This window comes from Mauremys reevesii, linkage group 1 (genome assembly GCF_016161935.1).
Source record: "Mauremys reevesii isolate NIE-2019 linkage group 1, ASM1616193v1, whole genome shotgun sequence".
Lineage (NCBI taxonomy): Eukaryota > Metazoa > Chordata > Testudines > Geoemydidae > Mauremys > Mauremys reevesii.
In genome coordinates, this window is record NC_052623.1 from 7981676 (window position 1) to 8000356 (window position 18681).

General features: G+C 46.8%; 2 protein-coding genes across 2 annotated transcripts; both read right to left on the reverse strand.

Moving 5' to 3' along the window:
* Window positions 1–6588: 6588 nt before the first annotated feature.
* Window positions 6589–7527, reverse strand: LOC120395361 (putative olfactory receptor 52P1). The gene has a single exon (XM_039519709.1). The coding sequence runs from the start codon at window positions 7525–7527 to the stop codon at window positions 6589–6591; it is 939 nt and encodes a 312-aa protein (XP_039375643.1).
* An 8720-nt stretch (window positions 7528–16247) lies between these two features.
* On the reverse strand, window positions 16248–17186 carry LOC120394618 (putative olfactory receptor 52P1). The gene has a single exon (XM_039518887.1). It carries the CDS (start codon window positions 17184–17186, stop codon window positions 16248–16250), a length of 939 nt encoding a protein of 312 aa, XP_039374821.1.
* Window positions 17187–18681: the final 1495 nt, after the last annotated feature.

Below are 18681 nucleotides of genomic sequence, written 5' to 3' on the forward strand. Positions count from 1 at the left end.
GCAGCCTCAGGAAAGTATCTCCGGGTTTCTAACAGGCTGCAATATGTTAAAGCTGTGTGTCATTTTCAGGAAGATTTACTCACACTGGCTCCACGCCGTTGTGATCTGGATACTGCACATCAGGCAATCAAGCCTCCTCCCACCCCCCACACACACTGTGTGTTCCTGGACCTCCAGGTGAGTTTACCAACATTGCCTGGTTTCCCCTAAGCTAGAAACATGCTTTTATTTTTACTGCCTTTTGGTGCTTCACAAACTCTCCAACCCAGAGATGCAGGGACGTGCCGAGATCAGACCTCCCTCCCTCCTGAAAAAAAATGGCTATCCTAATTGTTTTGAACCTTTAAGTCTGTGAGTTTGAGATTTCAGCAACTCTCCTCTCAGTTCTTCTTTGCTCCAAATAAGCTCACCCGTCCTTAGAGGCCACAGGACAACTCCAGTTAAAGTCACTGGAGGCTCATGGTTGGTGTAAATGCCGTCAGTTATGTAAGTCCCTACATGTGGACTTAGAGTGATCTCAATGGAGCCAAGGTTTCACCCTTACTGAAAGTGCTATTCTGTTAGGTGCTGGAAAAGTCTGAAGGAAACACCCAGTTTATGTGGCATTCTGAGACTGGGCATGAAAGATGGGGATTTCAGAACATGTGGGCCCTGATTTTGCTCTCAGGGAAGCCTTTGTCAATCTGGAATGACCCACTGAAGGCAGAATGTGAGAGCAGAATCTGGCCACTGTGCAAAACATTCTTGTTGTGCACCCTCTGGTAACACAGATACTCACTGCAGAAGCTCTGGCTATTCTTGCTAAAAGCACAGCGAAGTACTGAATTGGAAAATTTGAGTGAACCAGAGGAAAAAACACACAACCCCTAAAAAGGAAGCTACTGAGACAGATAGAAGGACACAGTAAGAGACAAAGAACTGATCTTAAAAACAAAGATTTGTCTAAGCTATTTCCAGTACATTTCTAGTTCCAATGTTACCAGGTAAATCCCTTGGTGTTTCAGACAATGCTAATCAGATTGAGTCGCTGTTCTGGTGAATTCCTGCCCAGATGGTTCTTGACATGAACCCTGGAACTCTTCCGGAGTCCTTTGCATTATATTCAGTGCAGAAATAGGCAACTCACCAAAATCCCACTCAGCACAGAGAGGAAATCTCCTTAGTGTGACAGGAAGGCAGAGCCCTGAGAATCAGCACATGGATCTCACGTGTCTGATGTTCGGCATGCTGGACAGCAACCTTTATGATTCCCTTCTATAGTCCCTGCGGACTTCTCAGGTTGGCCAGGACTCCCTGACAATTCCCTTATCTCTGTGATCAGCAGGAAGAGTGAAAAATTGACCCAGTAGAATGTCAACTTGAGAGCCCCCCCCCCCCCCCAGGAGTGAAGAAATGATTTGCCAATAGCAGGGACTCCGATTACCAAGGAAAACTGTATCTTGCAGAATGTTCAGCCTAGCAGCTAATGATGGCTTTTTTTCTGTGTGTAATGTAGTGCCATCTGCTCTGTTTGTGAATGCTGCCATGAGATACATGACCAAAACCCATTTCAATTGATCAGAGCAGCATAGCGCTGCATACCGCCCATGCAGTTGTAATATCCAGTCCATCAGCCTCTTAAAAGTCACTGGCACCAAAGCGCATGGGAAAGGCTTTCTTCTCCCAGGATTCTAGTAAGAAAGGTATTTGCCTGTATCCCTTTGAGAGGTGTAAAGTGGATATTTATCTGGCAGCTCAAAATATTCCAATAGTTCTTTTATTTTCTGCATCAGGAAGGCATCAAATTTCAATACTGTCTTTATCTTTCAGAAATCTATGCAGAAATGGGTTGTGTTATCCTGCATCAGTACTAGTACCATGGGACTTCTCCACTCACTGTGCGATTTCTTCACCACACCAAGGCCTAAATTACCCAGTGTTCATCTCACATGGTATCCCATGTTTCACAAGGGAACAGCCACAGAGTTTTTCTGATTTGCTGCCCTGAGGCCATTTCAGTATGTTGGTATTTTAGGTAGATGTGCCCTGCTGGGGTGAGAACACAGTGGTAAAGGAATCAAACAACTGCTACATCTGGATCTTTTGTTTGGGCTGCAGTCCTTCCCCCATGCTTTTGTCACAGGTCCTAGGGGCCTGTAGCGAGTCAGTGTGGCTCCCCTCCGGTCCAGCAGAGGGAGCTCCTTGCCAGACGCCCAAGTGGGCTGAGACACCACTTCCTGTCCCCGCCCCCCGGAAGTCAAGGGGCGGGACAGGAAGTATAAAAGGAAGACGCCAGAGCTCAGTCAGGAGCCAGCAGCCGCCGGGAGCAGACGTGCCGGCGGGAGCTCCTGACCGGGAGCCTTCTAGGAACCAAGGCAGCTGCCCAGACTGGCCTCCGCTTCCCCGCGCCCACTACGAGGAGGAGGAGCCGCCCGAGCCGCCCCGTGACAGGTACTGGGACCACCCGCCGGACCGCATCTGCGCCCCCCCCGAAGAGGAGCCGCCGGGGCTTCCCCGGCCCTGCTTCCCGGAGGAACCGCCGGAGCAGGCCTGGCCGGACTTTCCGGAGGCACTACCAGACCTCCCCCCAAGCCCAGACCCGGAGGAGCCGAGGACCTTTGGCTGGCCCGAACCGGATACAAGTGTGCAGGTAGGGCCCGAGGGGGATATGGAGTGTAGCCCGGGGATAGCCGACCCCTGTCAGGCTACGGACATTGAGGTGCCCATGTTGGTGTGTTTCGGTCAGGACCCCACCGACCAGCGGCCGTGAGAGCCGCTAATAGGGCCCCGGGCTGGAACACAGTGGAGTGGGCGGGCCTGTGTTCCCCCTGCCACCCCGTTCACGGGTGGCAGTCTCCCCCTCTCCCCAGCGCTCGGCTTAGGCCTACCTGAACTGCTGCTCAGTCCGGCCTAAGGGTCTGAGCCCTCTGTTTGTTGCTGCCCCGCCCTGAACTAGGGCCTGGGCTTATAAACTGAACTGCTGCTCAGCCCTGCCTAAGGGTCGGAGCCCTCTGTTTGCTGTTGCCCAGCCCCTGCTCCAGAGGCCTGGGCGTATATTGTCTCTGCTGTAGCCCAGCCCCTGCTCCAGAGGCCTGGGCTTATATTGACTCTGCTGTTGCCCAGCCCCTGCTCCAGAGGCCTGGGCGTATATTGTCTCTGCTGTTGCCCAGCCCCTGCTCCAGAGGCCTGGGCTTATATTGACTCTGCTGTTGCCCAGCCCCTGCTCCAGAGGCCTGGGCCTATATTGTCGCTGCTGTTGCTCAGCCCCTGATCCAGAGGCCTGAGCTTATGTTGACTTTGCTGTTGCCCAGCCCCCGCTCCAGAGGCCTGGGCTTATACTGACTGTGTGGGTGCCCGGCCCCTGCTATAAGGGTCTGCGCCCAAGGACTGCTGTCCGGCTGCCCGCCCTAACTGAGGGCCGGGGCGTATACTTAGTGACTGTGCCTGGTGCGGCCCCTGCCTGAGGGTCTGAACCTGGACCTACATCGAGACTGATTGCTGTTATCCAGCCCCCCTGCTCCAGAGGGCCTGGATCTATATTGAGACTGATTGCTGTTATCCAGCCCCCCTGCTCCAGAGGGACTGGACTTCCCACGTAGAGGGGACAAGGGGCGAGTCGGTGTGGCTCCCCTCCGGTCTGCAGGAGGGTTGAGCCCTGACGCGCCAGATTACAGGGCCTCATCTGGGCTCTGGAGGGTATCGATGTGATGGCTTGTCACTCCCAGGATGCAGTCTGGGATCCGTGGGAACTGCTGAATCCCTCTAACCTCCTTCTCTGTTCACCTTTTTTCACAATGCTTTGCTGGTTATTCAACCTCTCCAGGCCCTGTTATCACCCAACACAACAGCAGATGGAGCCACGCACCCAACTGAGCTACCCAATGGCTTACCTAAGCCACCCAAGTATAAACAACAGACACCTGCCAATTTTCCAGTACCCCCAGTTCACACAGCCCATTGCAGTATAAACCCACAATTACACTATCTTTCAGTGCATAGGGATGTGTAAAACGTATGCTTATGGACAGAGATCCCCCTCCCTTCAATGTGGGAAGGATATGGAACAAGCCTGTATTAACTAAGCTGGATTTTTCCCAGACACTTCATTAAAAGGCACACTGGATTTGATAAAGCAAAAAAAAAAAATTAACAACAGAAAGTTAGATTATAAGTGATTATAAGTGATAGCAAGCAGATGGAAGCAGATTACCTAGCAAATAAATAAATCCACAGATAGATTGGACAGGCTAAACAAGCCAAGCTCTCTGAGTCTCCTTTCATATGACAGATTTTCAATTCCTCGGATCATCCTAGTAGCCCTTCTCTGTACCTGTTCCAGTTTGAATTCATCCTTCTTAAACATGGGAGACCAGAACTGCACACACTATTCCAGATGAGGTCTCACCAGTGCCTTGTATAATGCTACTAACACCTCCTTATCTTTACTGGAAAGACCTTGCTTGTTGCATACAAAGACCGCATTAGCTTTTCTCACAGCAATATCACATTGGTGGCTCATAGTTATCCTGTGATCAACAATCAGTACTCGGTCCTGCTAGTGAAGGCAGGGGGCTGGACTCAATGAACTTTTGAGGTCCCTTCCAATTCTAGGAGATAGGTATATCTCCAATTATAAAAAAATAAATAAAATAAAACAAAATAAAAAACAAATACTCCAAGGTCCTTCTCCTCCTTTGTTACTTCGAACTGATGAGTTCCCAGATTAAACAAAAATTCTTGATATTAATCCCTAAATGCATGTCCTTGTACTTTTCACTATTAAATTTCATCCTGTTACTATTACTCCAGTTTACAATGTCATCCAGATCTTCCTGTATGATATCCCGGTCCTTCTCTGTGCTAGCAATACCTCCCAGCTTTGTGTCATCCTCAAACTTCATTATCACACTGCTGCTTTGGTCTGCTGGTGCATGTCTCTCACCTGGCTGGCTGCCTGCCTGCCTCCGTAAGCCCAGTGGCTCTTGGTCAACAGGTCAGGTCACACAAGCCATATCAAACCATGCCCTCTTCAGTATGTCACTCTGGGCCATCGTCCGGACCACCCATGTCAAAGGCTGCCCTGGCCTAGAAATAAGAAAGAAATAGTTGGAGACATACCAATCTCTTAGAACTGGAAGAGACCTTGGAAGGTCAGCAAGTCCAGCCCCCTGCTTTTACTAGCAGAACCAATTTTGCCCCAGAACCCTAAGGGGCCCCCTCAAGGATTGAGCTCACATCCCTGGGTTTAGCAGGTGAATGCTTAAACCACTGAGCTATCCCTGCCCCTATTGTGATCATTTATGACAGCAGCTAAGGTGTCCCCACTCTGGGTGGTCTTTCTGCACCAGCCCCTTCCCTGACCCGCTGATCGCTGCATGACGTTAAAACCACATACAATTTATTAAACAGCAGCTGTAAGAATAACAAGGAACAAATGGAAAAGTTAAGGGAAACCCCACAAATGGCTGTTTCTGGGATGTTAAAAAAGTTCACAGTCTGTTCCTCACACGTCCCAGGTCTCCCTCTCTCCCAGCCCTGGCTCCATTGTGGTGATACCACAGGAAAGACACCGGCTCTGGCAGTGGCCATGGTCCCTCAGTGTCTAGATGCCAGGACCCTTGTGCCCAGCATCTGCCATCCCATTGGGTTCATGTCCCCCCTTCTGAGTCCAGCCTTCCAAGCCCTCCTGTCTAGCAGCATCTCCCAGTGCTGAGCCCTCTATCCATGGCCCCACCTTGATCTCCCCAGCTGCTTATTGAGCTCGGCTGCCGTGTTATTTGTGGCATGTCCGGCATCCACTATCCTGGCTCTGTCCCCGCAGCTCCATGCTGTAGCTCAACCCTGACTCCTCATAGGAGCAGCGGGTCTCTGCTGCCCCATCTCCTGCCTCTTGTCTGCTGCAGCCCCCCAGCTCTGCCTCAGCACTGCCGCTCTGCCTCCAGCCCAGCTCTGACTCTCTGGGCTGCTTCTCTGGCCCAGGCTGGTTGCCAGACGTCTAATGAATTCATAGCCCAAAATCACTTGAAAAAGAACCCAAAATAGTCCAATCTATTTATTGAAACAAAGGGGTTTTTTTTATTAACACAGTGGTCTATTAATCAAGTAACAAATGATATATTTTTTTAGATACCTAGTACAGATTTGATTTTTTAAAAAAAAAAAAGCTCAAGCCCCAGCAGGAGTTGAAGCTGTGAGATGAAAATCAAATTCACATTCAAAACCCCAATACTGGAGTTTGGATCATGATTGAGGGTTGTCAGATGTTTTAAAGAAAAAATGGCAAATAAGGGTGTTAAAAATAGCCCCAAAGGAACCCTAAATATATGTAGTGTCAAAACAAAAATAACATTAGTGTATTATTTATGTCTAAATGTATTTAATGATAGTAGTCAATGCCCATATTTTGTGTTAAATTAATTTGTTACTGTTTCTCTCTAAACGGCAATATTTCATCCTCACTGTCTACATCAGAAGTAGAATGCTTCTGCTGAGCGTCCTACATCAGCAGTGACCAGTACAATCATTTCTTTTGTTGCTGTAAACTGTTCACAATATATTTAGTATCTTCCCCCTCTTGTCACACAGGTTTAAAGTTAGTGGTCTCAGGTATCATATTCTGCAGGGGCATTTGCCCACTTTGTCACGGAGCTCTTTGGTTTTGACCCCATAAATGATAGGGTTGAGCATGGGGGGAAGGAGGAAATAGAGGTTGGCCAAGATGATGTGAACATGGGGAGTGATGCCCTGACCAAACCGGTGTCTCAGAACGGTGAAGAGGGAGGGAGTATAAGTTGTCAGCATCACACAGATGTGGGCAGTGCAGGTGTTGAGGGCTTTCTGGTGGGCTTCCTTCTGAGAAATTCTAAGGACGGCCCTGATGATCAGACCGTAGGACAGGGCGATGAGTGTCAGGTCTAACCCGATGACTACAAACGTTAACACCAAGCCATACATCCTGTTGACTGTGGTATCCCCACATGACATTATAGACACGGCCATGTGCTCGCAGTACGTGTGAGGGATAATGTGATTGGCACAGAATGGCTGTCTGTTCAGGAGCAGGGTAACTGGCAGAGCGAGGAGAACAGCTCTCATCATACCCAGTAGCCCTAGCTTAGCTATTCGTGCGTTGGTTAGGATGGTGGCGTACCGCAGAGGGTTACATATGGCGACATAGCGATCAAAGGCCATTGTCACAAGCACGGCTGAATTTGTCATAGAACCCACATGCAGGAAGAACATCTGGGTGAGGCAGCCAGCCACTGTAATGCCTCTCAAATTGAACCAGAATATACACAGTGCCTTTGGCATGACGGAGGTCGGTATGGCGATGTCTGTGAGTGCCAGCATGCAGAGCAGCAGGTACATCGGCTTGTGCAGGGTTTCTTCTTTCCCTACAACAAACAGAACCATGAAATTTCCCAAAAGTCCTATAATGTAGAATATAGAGAAAGGGATGGAAATCCAGATGTGGGCAGCTTCCAGGCCAGGGATGCCTGGTAGGATGAATGTTGAAGGTTCAGAGGGGGTGAGGTTGAAAACTGCCATGAGGTGGTTGATGCGTCGATCAGGCTCTGAAATGCTCCAGGTCTCTGTGAAGGGAGAGAAGTACAGTGAGGGGGTCACACGCTTTATAACAAATAGTACAGTAAATATTTTATAGGTATTAACGATCTTGAAAGGCGGTTGAGCAGTGAGGTGGCAACATTTACACATGGCACCAGATTATGTAGCTCATAGGAAAGTCCAGAGAAGTCCTCACAGGGAGCTAACCAAGCCAGGTGAATGGTCACCATGATGGCAGATGTACTTCAATGTCAATAACTGCAATGTGCATGCCCATTGGACGGGAAACTTGAATTCCTCAAACAGCTGAGAAGGTTCTAATTTAACTGTTTGAAAACAGGAGGGGGACATTGGCATTATGGTACACAGCTCTGTGAAGCCGTGCTCACAGTTGAAGCCTGGACAGAAACTAAGCAAAACCTTGGGATCCAGGAGGAGTGAGATTGGGAATCATACAGAAAATACAATGTCATGAGATCAGTCAGTCAATGTTTCACCCTCCTCTGGGCTCTTCTGTGTAGTACTGGGCATCCTTCATACACAGGATATTGCAGAATTAGAGTGGTCCAGGGAAGGGCAGCGAGAATGATCAACGGCCGGGGTCTCATATGGACTGGGACTGGTATTTTTACCTTAGAAAGGAGATGAATAAGAAGGGATATGAGAAAAGTGTAGAAATTACTGACTTGTGGAGAGTAGATCGAGAATGTGGTCTCCCTGACTCATAACACAAGATCAAGAAGATATTCATTCAAGCTGAAATGTGGCAAATTCAGATCAGATAAAAATAAAATGCTTTCTTCACTCACTGCCTAATTAGACTGAGGTAGTTGAGGCCATGAGGGAAGCAAGAATTAGGAAGGGTTTGGACATTTCCATGAATAGTGAGACTATCCAGTAACAATTGTTACAGCTAAATAAATATTTTGCAAAGCCGATAGGCCCACATGTTTCAGGGTAAAAGCCAATCTCTAGCTGTCGGGCATTAGGGTGACACCCTCATGATGGTTTTCCTCCCATCCACCTACGACTGGGTTTCTTCCACCTTGTTCTGCAGCACCTGAGGCTGTCACTGTAAGACAGAGGACAATGGACCATAGGTCTGACCCACGATGGAATTGCTATATTGGATAGGAGCCAAGTTACCTTATGGAAACAGACGTTATGCTGCTGGATTATGACTTTGTGCTAAACAGAATAGGCATGAATGGCACAAGGATCTTGGTATTTAGGGCTTCGGGTCTGCACCTCTGTTACTTCCCTCATTTCTTTTGGTGAGACACTTCCTTGCAGGCACCAAGCTTTCTCTGAGAGATAAGTTACAGGTGTTAACTAACAAGTGTAAGCCGAGACGTGTCGGCAACGCAGCTGCTAACCTTTCTGATGCCTGAATATTGATTAAATTTGCAGATGACATGGAATTGGGGGATCGTAAATAATGAAGAGGACAGGTCAGTGACTCAGAGCCATCTGGAATGGTTGGTAAACTGGGTAGCAGCAGACAATGTGTGTTCTAATATAGCTATGTAGATACCTGCATGTAGGAACAAAGAATGCAGGCGATGCTAACACGATGGGGAACTATCGTGGGAAGTGCAATGAATCTGAACAAGAATTGGTGGCATGAAGGGGAAACTAGCTAAACATGAGCTCCCATGTGTGTGACCCGGTGTCCAAAAGAGCGACTGTAATCCTGGGATGATACCCAGGGGAGTAGGGAAGTCGGGAAGTCATTTTACCTTGGTATTTGGCACTGGTGTGACAGCTGCTGAAATCCTGTGTGTAGTTCTGGTGTCCCCAGTTAAAGATGGATGTTGATACTCTGGAGAGGTTTCAGAGAAGAGTCACAAGTAAAAGTAAAAGATTGGAAAACCTGCCTTATTTTGATAGACTTAAGGAGCTCAATCTATTTAAACAAAGATGGTTAATGGGTGACTTGATAACAGCCTGTAAGTATATATGCAGGCAACAAATATTTAATAATATGCTTTTCAAGCTACCAGATAGAGGGTAACAGAATTCAATAGCTGGAAGTTATGTAAATAACATTGAACAACAGCAATTGGAAACACCCAGGCTGCAGTTTTGTTGCTTCCCAGGGAAAAGATTCCCTGAGCCCAAATGCACTCGGGGCTAGGAAAAGTTCCAGTGCTGGACCAACAATCACAAGGTAACATTTAATTCCAGCATCCAGAACCCCCAGCGCTACTCACCTGTCCCTGTATACTCTGGGATTGCACCCCTGCCTGCCCCCCCACAGACCGCAGCACTGCCTCCCTGCCTGTGTACATTCCACAACCCCCATCGCTGCTCATCTGTCCATGTACACCCCCAGATCTACCCCACAACCAACAGTGCTGCCCACCTGTTCACGGATTGCTGCCCCTTAGCAACTCATACATAGTTTCCTGAGGCTGCTTTTTCATGCTGGCAGTTGTTGATTTTACCAGAAGGCTTTAGTGGGGTTTCTCACGGGAGGAGGGATGGTCTGGATGGGGGATGGTGTCAGAGACAATCTGCTAGAGTGGTCCACATAACATTACAATCTGACACACACCCCTGCCCAAGACCATCCCTCCTCCCATGAGCAACCCCACTACAGCTTTCGGATAACATCTGCAATTGACAGCTCGGAGAAGCAGCCTCAGGAAAGTATCTCCGGGTCTCTAACAGGCTTCAATATGTTAAAGCTGTGTGTCATTTTCAGGAAGGTTTACTCACACTGGCTCCACGCCGTTGTGATCTGGATACTGCACATCAGGCCATCAAGCCTCCCCCCTCCCCACACACACACTGTGTGTTCCTGGACCTCCAGGTGAGTTTACCAACATTGCCTGGTGTCCCCTAAGCCAGAAACATGCTTTTATTTTTACTGCCTTTTGGCCCTTTTGGTGCTTCACAAACTCTCCAACCCAGAGATGCAGGGACGTGCCGAGAGCAGACCTCCCTCCCTCCCTGAAAAAAAATGGCTATCCTAATTGTTTTGAACCTTTAAGTCTGTGAGTTTGAGATTTCAACAACTCTCTTCTCAGTTCTTCTTTGCTCCAAATAAGCTCACCCGTCCTTAGAGGCCACAGGACAACTCCAGTTAAAGTCACTGGAGGCTCATGGTTGGTGTAAATGCCGTCAGTTATGTAAGTCCCTACATGTGGACTTAGAGTGATCTCAATGGAGCCAAGGTTTCACCCTTAGTGTTTAACTTTTGGCTTCGGGTCCTTCTACAGAAAGTGCTATTCTGTTAGGTGCTGGAAGAGTCTGAAGGAAACACCCAGTTTATGTGGCGTTCTGAGACTGGGCATGAAAGATGGGGATTTCAGAACATGTGGGCCCTGATTTTGCTCTCAGGGAAGCCTTTGTCAATCTGGAAGGACCCACTGAAGGCAGAATGTGAGAGCAGAATCTGGCCACTGTGCAAAACATTCTTGTTGTGCACCCTCTGGTAATACTCACTGCAGATACTCACTGCAGAAGCTCTGGCTATTCTTGCTAAAAGCACAGCGAAGTTACTGAATTGGAAAATTTGAGTGAACCAGAGGAAAAAACACACAACCCCTAAAAAGGAAGCTACTGAGACAGATAGAAGGACACAGTAAGAGACAAAGAACTGATCTTAAAAACAAAGATTTGTCTAAGCTATTTCCAGTACATTTCTAGTTCCAATGTTACCAGGTAAATCCCTTGGTGTTTCAGACAATGCTAATCAGATTGAGTCGCTGTTCTGGTGAATTCCTGCCCAGATGGTTCTTGACATGAACCCTGGAACTCTTCCGGAGTCCTTTGCATTATATTCAGTGCAGAAATAGGCAACTCACCAAAATCCCACTCAGCACAGAGAGGAAATCTCCTTAGTGTGACAGGAAGGCAGAGCCCTGAGAATCAGCACATCGATCTCACGTGTCTGATGTTCGGTGGGCTGGACAGCAACCTTTATGATTCCCTTCTATAGTCCCTGCGGACTTCTCAGGTTGGCCAGGACTCCCTGACAATTCCCTTATCTCTGTGATCAGCAGGAAGAGTGAAAAATTGACCCAGTAGAATGTCAACTTGAGAGCCCCCCCCAGGAGTGAAGAAATGATTTGCCAATAGGAGGGACTCCGATTACCAGGGAAAACTGTATCTTGCAGAATGTTCAGCTTAGCAGCTAATGATGGCTTTTTTTCTGTGTGTAATGTACTGCCATCTGCTCTGTTTGTGAATGCTGCCATGAGATACATGACCAAAACCCATTTCAATTGATCAGAGCAGCATAGCGCTGCATACCGCCCATGCAGTTGTAATATCCAGTCCATCAGCCTCTTAAAAGTCACTGGCACCAAAGCGCATGGGAAAGGCTTTCTTCTCCCAGGATTCTAGTATTAAAGGTATTTGCCTGTATCCCTTTGAGAGGTGTAAAGTGGATATTTATCTGGCAGCTCAAAATATTCCAATAGTTCTTTTATTTTCTGCATCAGGAAGGCATCAAATTTCAATACTGTCTTCATCTTTCAGAAATCTATGCAGAAATGGGTTGTGTTATCCTGCATCAGTACTAGTACCATGGGACTTCTCCACTCACTGTGCGATTTCTTCACCACACCAAGGCCTAAATTACCCAGTGTTCATCTCACATGGTATCCCATGTTTCACAAGGGAACAGCCACAGAGTTTTTCTGATTTGCTGCCCTGAGGCCATTTCAGTATGTTGGTATTTTAGGTAGATGTGCCCTGCTGGGGTGAGAACACAGTGGTAAAGGAACCAAACAACTGCTACATCTGGATCTTTTGTTTGGGCTGCAGTCCTTCCCCCATGCTTGTGTCACAGGTCCTAGGGGCCTCATCTGGGCTCTGGAGGGTATCGATGTGATGGCTTGTCACTCCCAGGATGCAGTCTGGGATCCGTGGGAACTGCTGAATCCCTCTAACCTCCTTCTCAGTTCACGTTTTTTCACAATGGTTTGCTGGTTATTCAACCTCTCCAGGCCCTGTTATCACCCAACACAACAGCAGATGGAGCCACGCACCCAACTGAGCTACCCAATGGCTTACCTAAGCCACCCAAGTATAAACAACAGACACCTGCCAATTTTCCAGTACCCCCAGTTCACACAGCCCATTGCAGTATAAACCCACAATTACACTGTCTTTCAGTGCATAGGGATGTGTACAACGTATGCTTATGGACAGAGTTCCCCCTCCCTTCAATGTGGGAAGGATATGGAACAAGCCTGTATTAACTAAGCTGGATTTTTCCCAGACACTTCATTAAAAGGCACACTGGATTTGATAAAGCAAAAAAAAAAATTCACAACAGAAAGTTAGATTATAAGTGATTATAAGTGATAGCAAGCAGATGGAAGCAGATTACCTAGCAAATAAATAAATCCACAGATAGATTGGACAGGCTAAACAAGCCAAGCTCTCTGAGTCTCCTTTCATATGACAGATTTTCAATTCCTCGGATCATCCTAGTAGCCCTTCTCTGTACCTGTTCCAGTTTGAATTCATCCTTCTGAAACATGGGAGACCAGAACTGCACACACTATTCCAGATGAGGTCTCACCAGTGCCTTGTATAATGCTACTAACACCTCCTTATCTCTACTGGAAAGACCTCGCTTGTTGCATACAAAGACCGCATTAGCTTTTCTCACAGCAATATCACATTGGTGGCTCATAGTTATCCTGTGATCAACAATCAGTACTCGGTCCTGCTAGTGAAGGCAGGGGGCTGGACTCAATGAACTTTTGAGGTCCCTTCCAGTTCTAGGAGATAGGTATATCTCCAATTATAAAAAAATAAATAAAATAAAACAAAATAAAAAACAAATACTCCAAGGTCCTTCTCCTCCTTTGTTACTTCGAACTGATGAGTTCCCAGATTAAACAAAAATTCTTGATATTAATCCCTAAATGCATGTCCTTGTACTTTTCACTATTAAATTTCATCCTGTTACTATTACTCCAGTTTACAATGTCATCCAGATCTTCCTGTATGATATCCCGGTCCTTCTCTGTGCTAGCAATACCTCCCAGCTTTGTGTCATCCTCAAACTTCATTTTCACACTGCTGCTTGGGTCTGCTGGTGCATGTCTCTCACCTGGCTGGCTGCCTGCCTGCCTCCGTAAGCCCAGTGGCTCTTGGTCGGCAGGTCAGGTCACACAAGCCTTATCAAACCATGCCCTCTTCAGTATGTCACTCTGGGCCATCGCCTGGACCACCCATGTCAAAGGCTGCCCTGGCGTTGACCCCCAGTCCTAGAAATAAGAAAGAAATATTGGAGATATACCAATCTCCTAGAACTGGAATGGATCTTGAAAGGTCAGCAAGTCCAGCCCCCTGCTTTCACTAGCAGAACCAATTTTGCCCCAGATCCTTAAGGGGCCCCCTCAAGGATTGAGCTCACAACTGTGGGTTTAGTAGGTGAATGCTTAAACCACTGAGCTATCCCTGCCCCTATTGTGATCATTTATGACAGCGGCTAGGGTGTCCCCACTCTGGGTGGTCTTTCTGCACCAGCCCCTTCCCTGACCCGCTGATCACTGCATGACGTTAAAACCACATACAATTTATTAAACAGCAGCTGTGAGAATAACAAGGAACAAATGGAAAAGTTAAGGGAAACAAGGAACTCATTTGCGGGCATAGGAAACCCCACAAATGGTTGTTTCTGGGATGTTAAAAAAGTTCACAGTCTGTTCCTCACACGTCTCCTGTCTCCCTCTCTCCCAGCTCTGGCTCCATTGTGGTGATACCACAGGAAAGACACCGGCTCTGGCAGTGGCCATGGTCCCTCAGGGTCTAGGTGCCAGGACCCTTGTGCCCAGCAACTGCCATCCCATTGGGTTCATGTCCAGCCTTCAAAGCCCTCCTGTCTCGCAGCATCTCCCTGTACTGGGCTCTCTGCCCATGGCCCCACTTTGATCTCCCCAGCTGCTTATTGAGCTCGGCTGCCGTGTTATTTGTGGCTGGTCCGGCATCCACTATCCTGGCTCTGTCCCCGCAGCTCCATGCTGTAGCTCAACTCTGACTCCTCATAGGAGCAGCAGGTCTCTGCTGCCCCAGCTCCTGCCTCTTGTCTGCTGCAGCCCCCCAGCTCTGCCTCAGCACTGCCGCTCTGCCTCCAGCCTAGCTCTGACTCTCTGGGCTGCTTCTCTGGCCCAAGCTGATTGCCAGACGTCTAATGAATTCATAGCCCAAAGTCACTTGAAAAAGAACCCAAAATAGTCCAATCTATTTATTGAAACAAAGGTTGGTTTTTTTTTATTAACACAGTGGTCTATTCGTCAAGTAACAAATGATATATTTTTTTAGATACCTAGTACAGATTTGATTTAAAAAAAAAAAAAGCTCAAGCCCCAGCAGGAGTTGAAGCTATGAGATGAAAATCAAATTCACATTCAAAACCCCAATACTGGTACTTGTATCCTAATTGAGGGTTGGCAGATGTTTTAAACAAAAAATGAGGGTGTTAAAAATAGCCCCAAAGGAGCCCAAAACGTATGTAGTGTCAAAACAAAAATAACATTAGTGCTTTATTTATGTCTAAATGTATTTAATGATAGTAGTCAATGCCCATATTTTGTGTTAAATTAATTTGTTACTGTTTGTCTCTAAACGGCAATATTTCATCCTCACTGTCTACATCAGAAGTAGAATGCTTCTGCTGAGGGTCCTACATCTGCAGTGACCACTACAATCATTTCTTTTGTTGCTGTAAACTGTTCACAATTGATTTAGTATCATTGCATATACACACTAGCAAGAAGAATATTTTCTAAAAGTTCCTTTTGCATCTTGTTGTGCAGTTTTGTTTTTATCAAATTCCTCTGAGAAAACTCTCTTTCAGCTGCAGCGTTGCTAAAAGGGAGCGACAGCAATGAAAGAGCAAATGAGACAAGTTCACTAAAATCTTTGCCCTGCTGGATGTTTGGTGGTAATTTCTGTTTCACCTGTTTCACAAACTCCAACATTAAATCTCAACACCAACATTTGACTTCTTCGATGAATGGAAAAGTTAGTGTGTATTTTGAAAGTTTCAGCTGAAAAGTGACGCTAATATCAACTGTGAAAATCAGTAAGTTATTAGACTTAAAATCGATGTCATAGTTTAACACAGCAATCCAGTTCTCAAAAATATTCAGTTCCATTACTCTCACCAACAAGTACTAGTAGAATCTCTTCAATTCCTTCAGCAGATTTCCGAATTACCACTTTCCTACAGAAACATTTGGTTTATCTTCCAGGCTCCCTGAAGGATTGGAAGTGGAAAAATCAGGAAAATTTGGTTCATTGGACCACTGCATATATGATAAAGAAGCTCAGCATTGTAGTTTCTTTCTTTGTCTTTGGTTATCTGAAAATATAGCTTCAGTTCATGGAACAGATCAAGAAACTTGTTCATACAGAGTCCACCTTGTGTCAGAAAGCTGCAGTGTCTTCCAGTTGTCTGTAAGTCACGGAAAGGCTGCATGACATGGCATGCAGGGGTGGGGACTGACAGTTGATGTGGAAAGAGATCAGATGATGGTCAGAGAGAGGGATCTCAGCAATGGGGAGAGCAGTGCTTGCTGATGGAGTGATAAGATGCTAAGTGTGAGGAACTTCTCATACTGTGAACTTCCACAATGCTGAGCTCAGCCAAACGGGGACTCAGCACCCTTGATTAAGGAGGAGCTATTCTTCCCCCTCTTGTCACACAGATCTAAAGTCAGTGGTCCCAGGTATCATATTCTGCAGGGGCATTTGCCCACTTTGTCACGGAGCTCTTTGGTTTTGACCCCATAAATGATAGGGTTGAGCATGGGGGGAAGGAGGAAATAGAGGTTGGCCAAGATGATGTGAACATGGGGAGAGATGCCCTGACCAAACCGGTGTCTCAGAATGGTGAAGAGGAAGGGAGTATAAGTTGTCAGCATCACACAGATGTGGGCAGTGCAGGTGTTGAGGGCTTTCTGGTGGGCTTCCTTCTGAGAAATTCTAAGGACGGCCCTGATGATCAGACCGTAGGAGAGGGCGATGAGCGTCAGGTCTAACCCGATGACTACAAACGTTAACACCAAGCCATGTGTCGTGTTGACTGTGGTATCCCCACATGACATTTTCGACACGGCCATGTGCTCGCAGTACGTGTGAGGGATAATGTGATTGGCACAGAATGGCTGTCTGTTCAGGAGCAGGGGAATTGGCAGAACAAGGAGAACAGCTCTCATCATACCCAGTAGCCCTAGCTTAGCTATTCGTGCGTTGGTGAGAATGGTGGCGTATCTCAGAGGGTTACATATGGCAACGTAGCGATCAAAGGCCATTGTCACGAGCACGGCTGAATGTGTCATAGAACCCGCATGCAGGAAGAACAACTGGGTGAGGCACCCACCCACAGTAATGCCTCTCAAATTGAACCAGAATATACACAGTGCCTTTGGCATGACGGAGGTCGACATGGCGATGTCTGTGAGTGCCAGCATGCAGAGCAGCAGGTACATCGGCTTGTGCAGGGTTTCTTCTTTCCCCACAACAAACAGAACCATGAAATTTCCCAACAGGCCGATAATGTAGAATATAGAGAAAGGGATGGAAATCCAGATGTGGGCAGCTTCCAGGCCAGGGATGCCTGTTAGAATGAATGTTGAAGGATCAGAGAGGGTGAGGTTGAAAGCTGCCATGAGGTGGTTGAGGCGTCGATCAGTCTCTGAAATGCTCCAGGTCTCTGCAAAGGGAGAGAAGCACAGTGAGAGGGTCACATGCTTTATAACAAATAGTACAGTAAATATTTTATAGGTAATAACGATCTTGAAATGTGCTTGAGCAGTGAGGTGGCAACATTTACACATGGCACCAGATTATGTAGATCATAGGAAAGACCAAAGAAGTCCTCACAGGGAGATAATCAAGCCAGGTGAATGGTCAACATGATGGCAGATGTACTTCAGTGTCAATAACTGCAATGTTTATGCCCATTGGACGGGAAACTTGAATTCCTCAAACAGCTGAGAAGGTTCTAATTTAACTGTTTGAAAACAGGAGGGGGACATGGGCATTATGGTACATAGCTCTGTGAAGCCGTGTTCACAGTTGAAGCCTGGACAGAAACTAAGCACAACCTTGGGATCCAGGAGGAGTGAGATTGGGAATCATACAGAAAATACAATGAGATGAGATCCGTCAGTCAATGTTTCACCCTCCTCTGGGCTCCTCTGTGTAGTACTGGGCATCCTTCTCACACAGGATATTGCAGAATTAGAGTGGTCCAGGGAAGGGCAATGAGAATGATCAAAGGCCGGGGTCTCATATGGACTGGGACTGGTATTTTTACCTTAGAAAGGAGATGAATAAGAGGGGCTATGAGAAAAGTGTAGAAATTACTGACTTGTGGAGAGTAGATTGAGAATGTGGTCTCCCTGACTCATAACACAAGATCAAGAAGATATTCATTCAAACTGAAATGTGGCAAATTCAGATCAGATAAAAACAAAATCCTTTCTTCACTCACTGCCTAATTAGACTGAGGAACTCCTTGCCACAAGAGGTAGTTGAGGCCATGAGGCAAGCAAGAATAAAGAAGGGTTTGGACATTTCCATGAATAGTGAGACTATCCGGTAACAATTGTTACAGCTAAATAAATAGTTTGGAAAGCCTATAGGCCCACATGTTTCAGAGTAAAATCCAATCTCTAGCTGTCAGGCATTAGGGTGACACCCTCATGATGGTTTTCCTCCCATCCACCTATGGCTGGGTTTCTTCCACCTTGTTCTGCAACACCTGACGCTGACGCTGTAATACAGAGGACACTGGACTATATGGACCATAGGTCTGACCCACGATGGAATTTCTATATTGGATAGGAGCCAAGTTACCTTATGGAAACAGACATTATGCTGCTGGATTATGACTTTGTGCTAAACAGAATAGGCATGAAGGGCACAGAGGTCTTGGTATTTAGGGCTACAGGCCTGCACCTCTGTTAATTCCCTCATTTCTTTTCATGAGACACATCCTTGAAGGCACCCAGCTTTATCTGAGAGATAAGTTACAGGTGTTAACTAACAAGTGTAAGCCGAGACGTGTGTCAGCAACGCAGCTGCTAACCCTTCCCATGTCTGAATATTGATTAAATTTGCAGATGACACGGAAATTGGGGGATTGTAAATAATAAAGAG

Bases quoted from the DNA above. Each gene is read 5' to 3' on its own strand.
- LOC120395361 (XM_039519709.1), bottom strand. From the start codon at position 7,527: ATGGCAGTTTTCAACCTCACCCCCTCTGAACCTTCAACATTCATCCTA.
- LOC120394618 (XM_039518887.1), bottom strand. From the start codon at position 17,186: ATGGCAGCTTTCAACCTCACCCTCTCTGATCCTTCAACATTCATTCTA.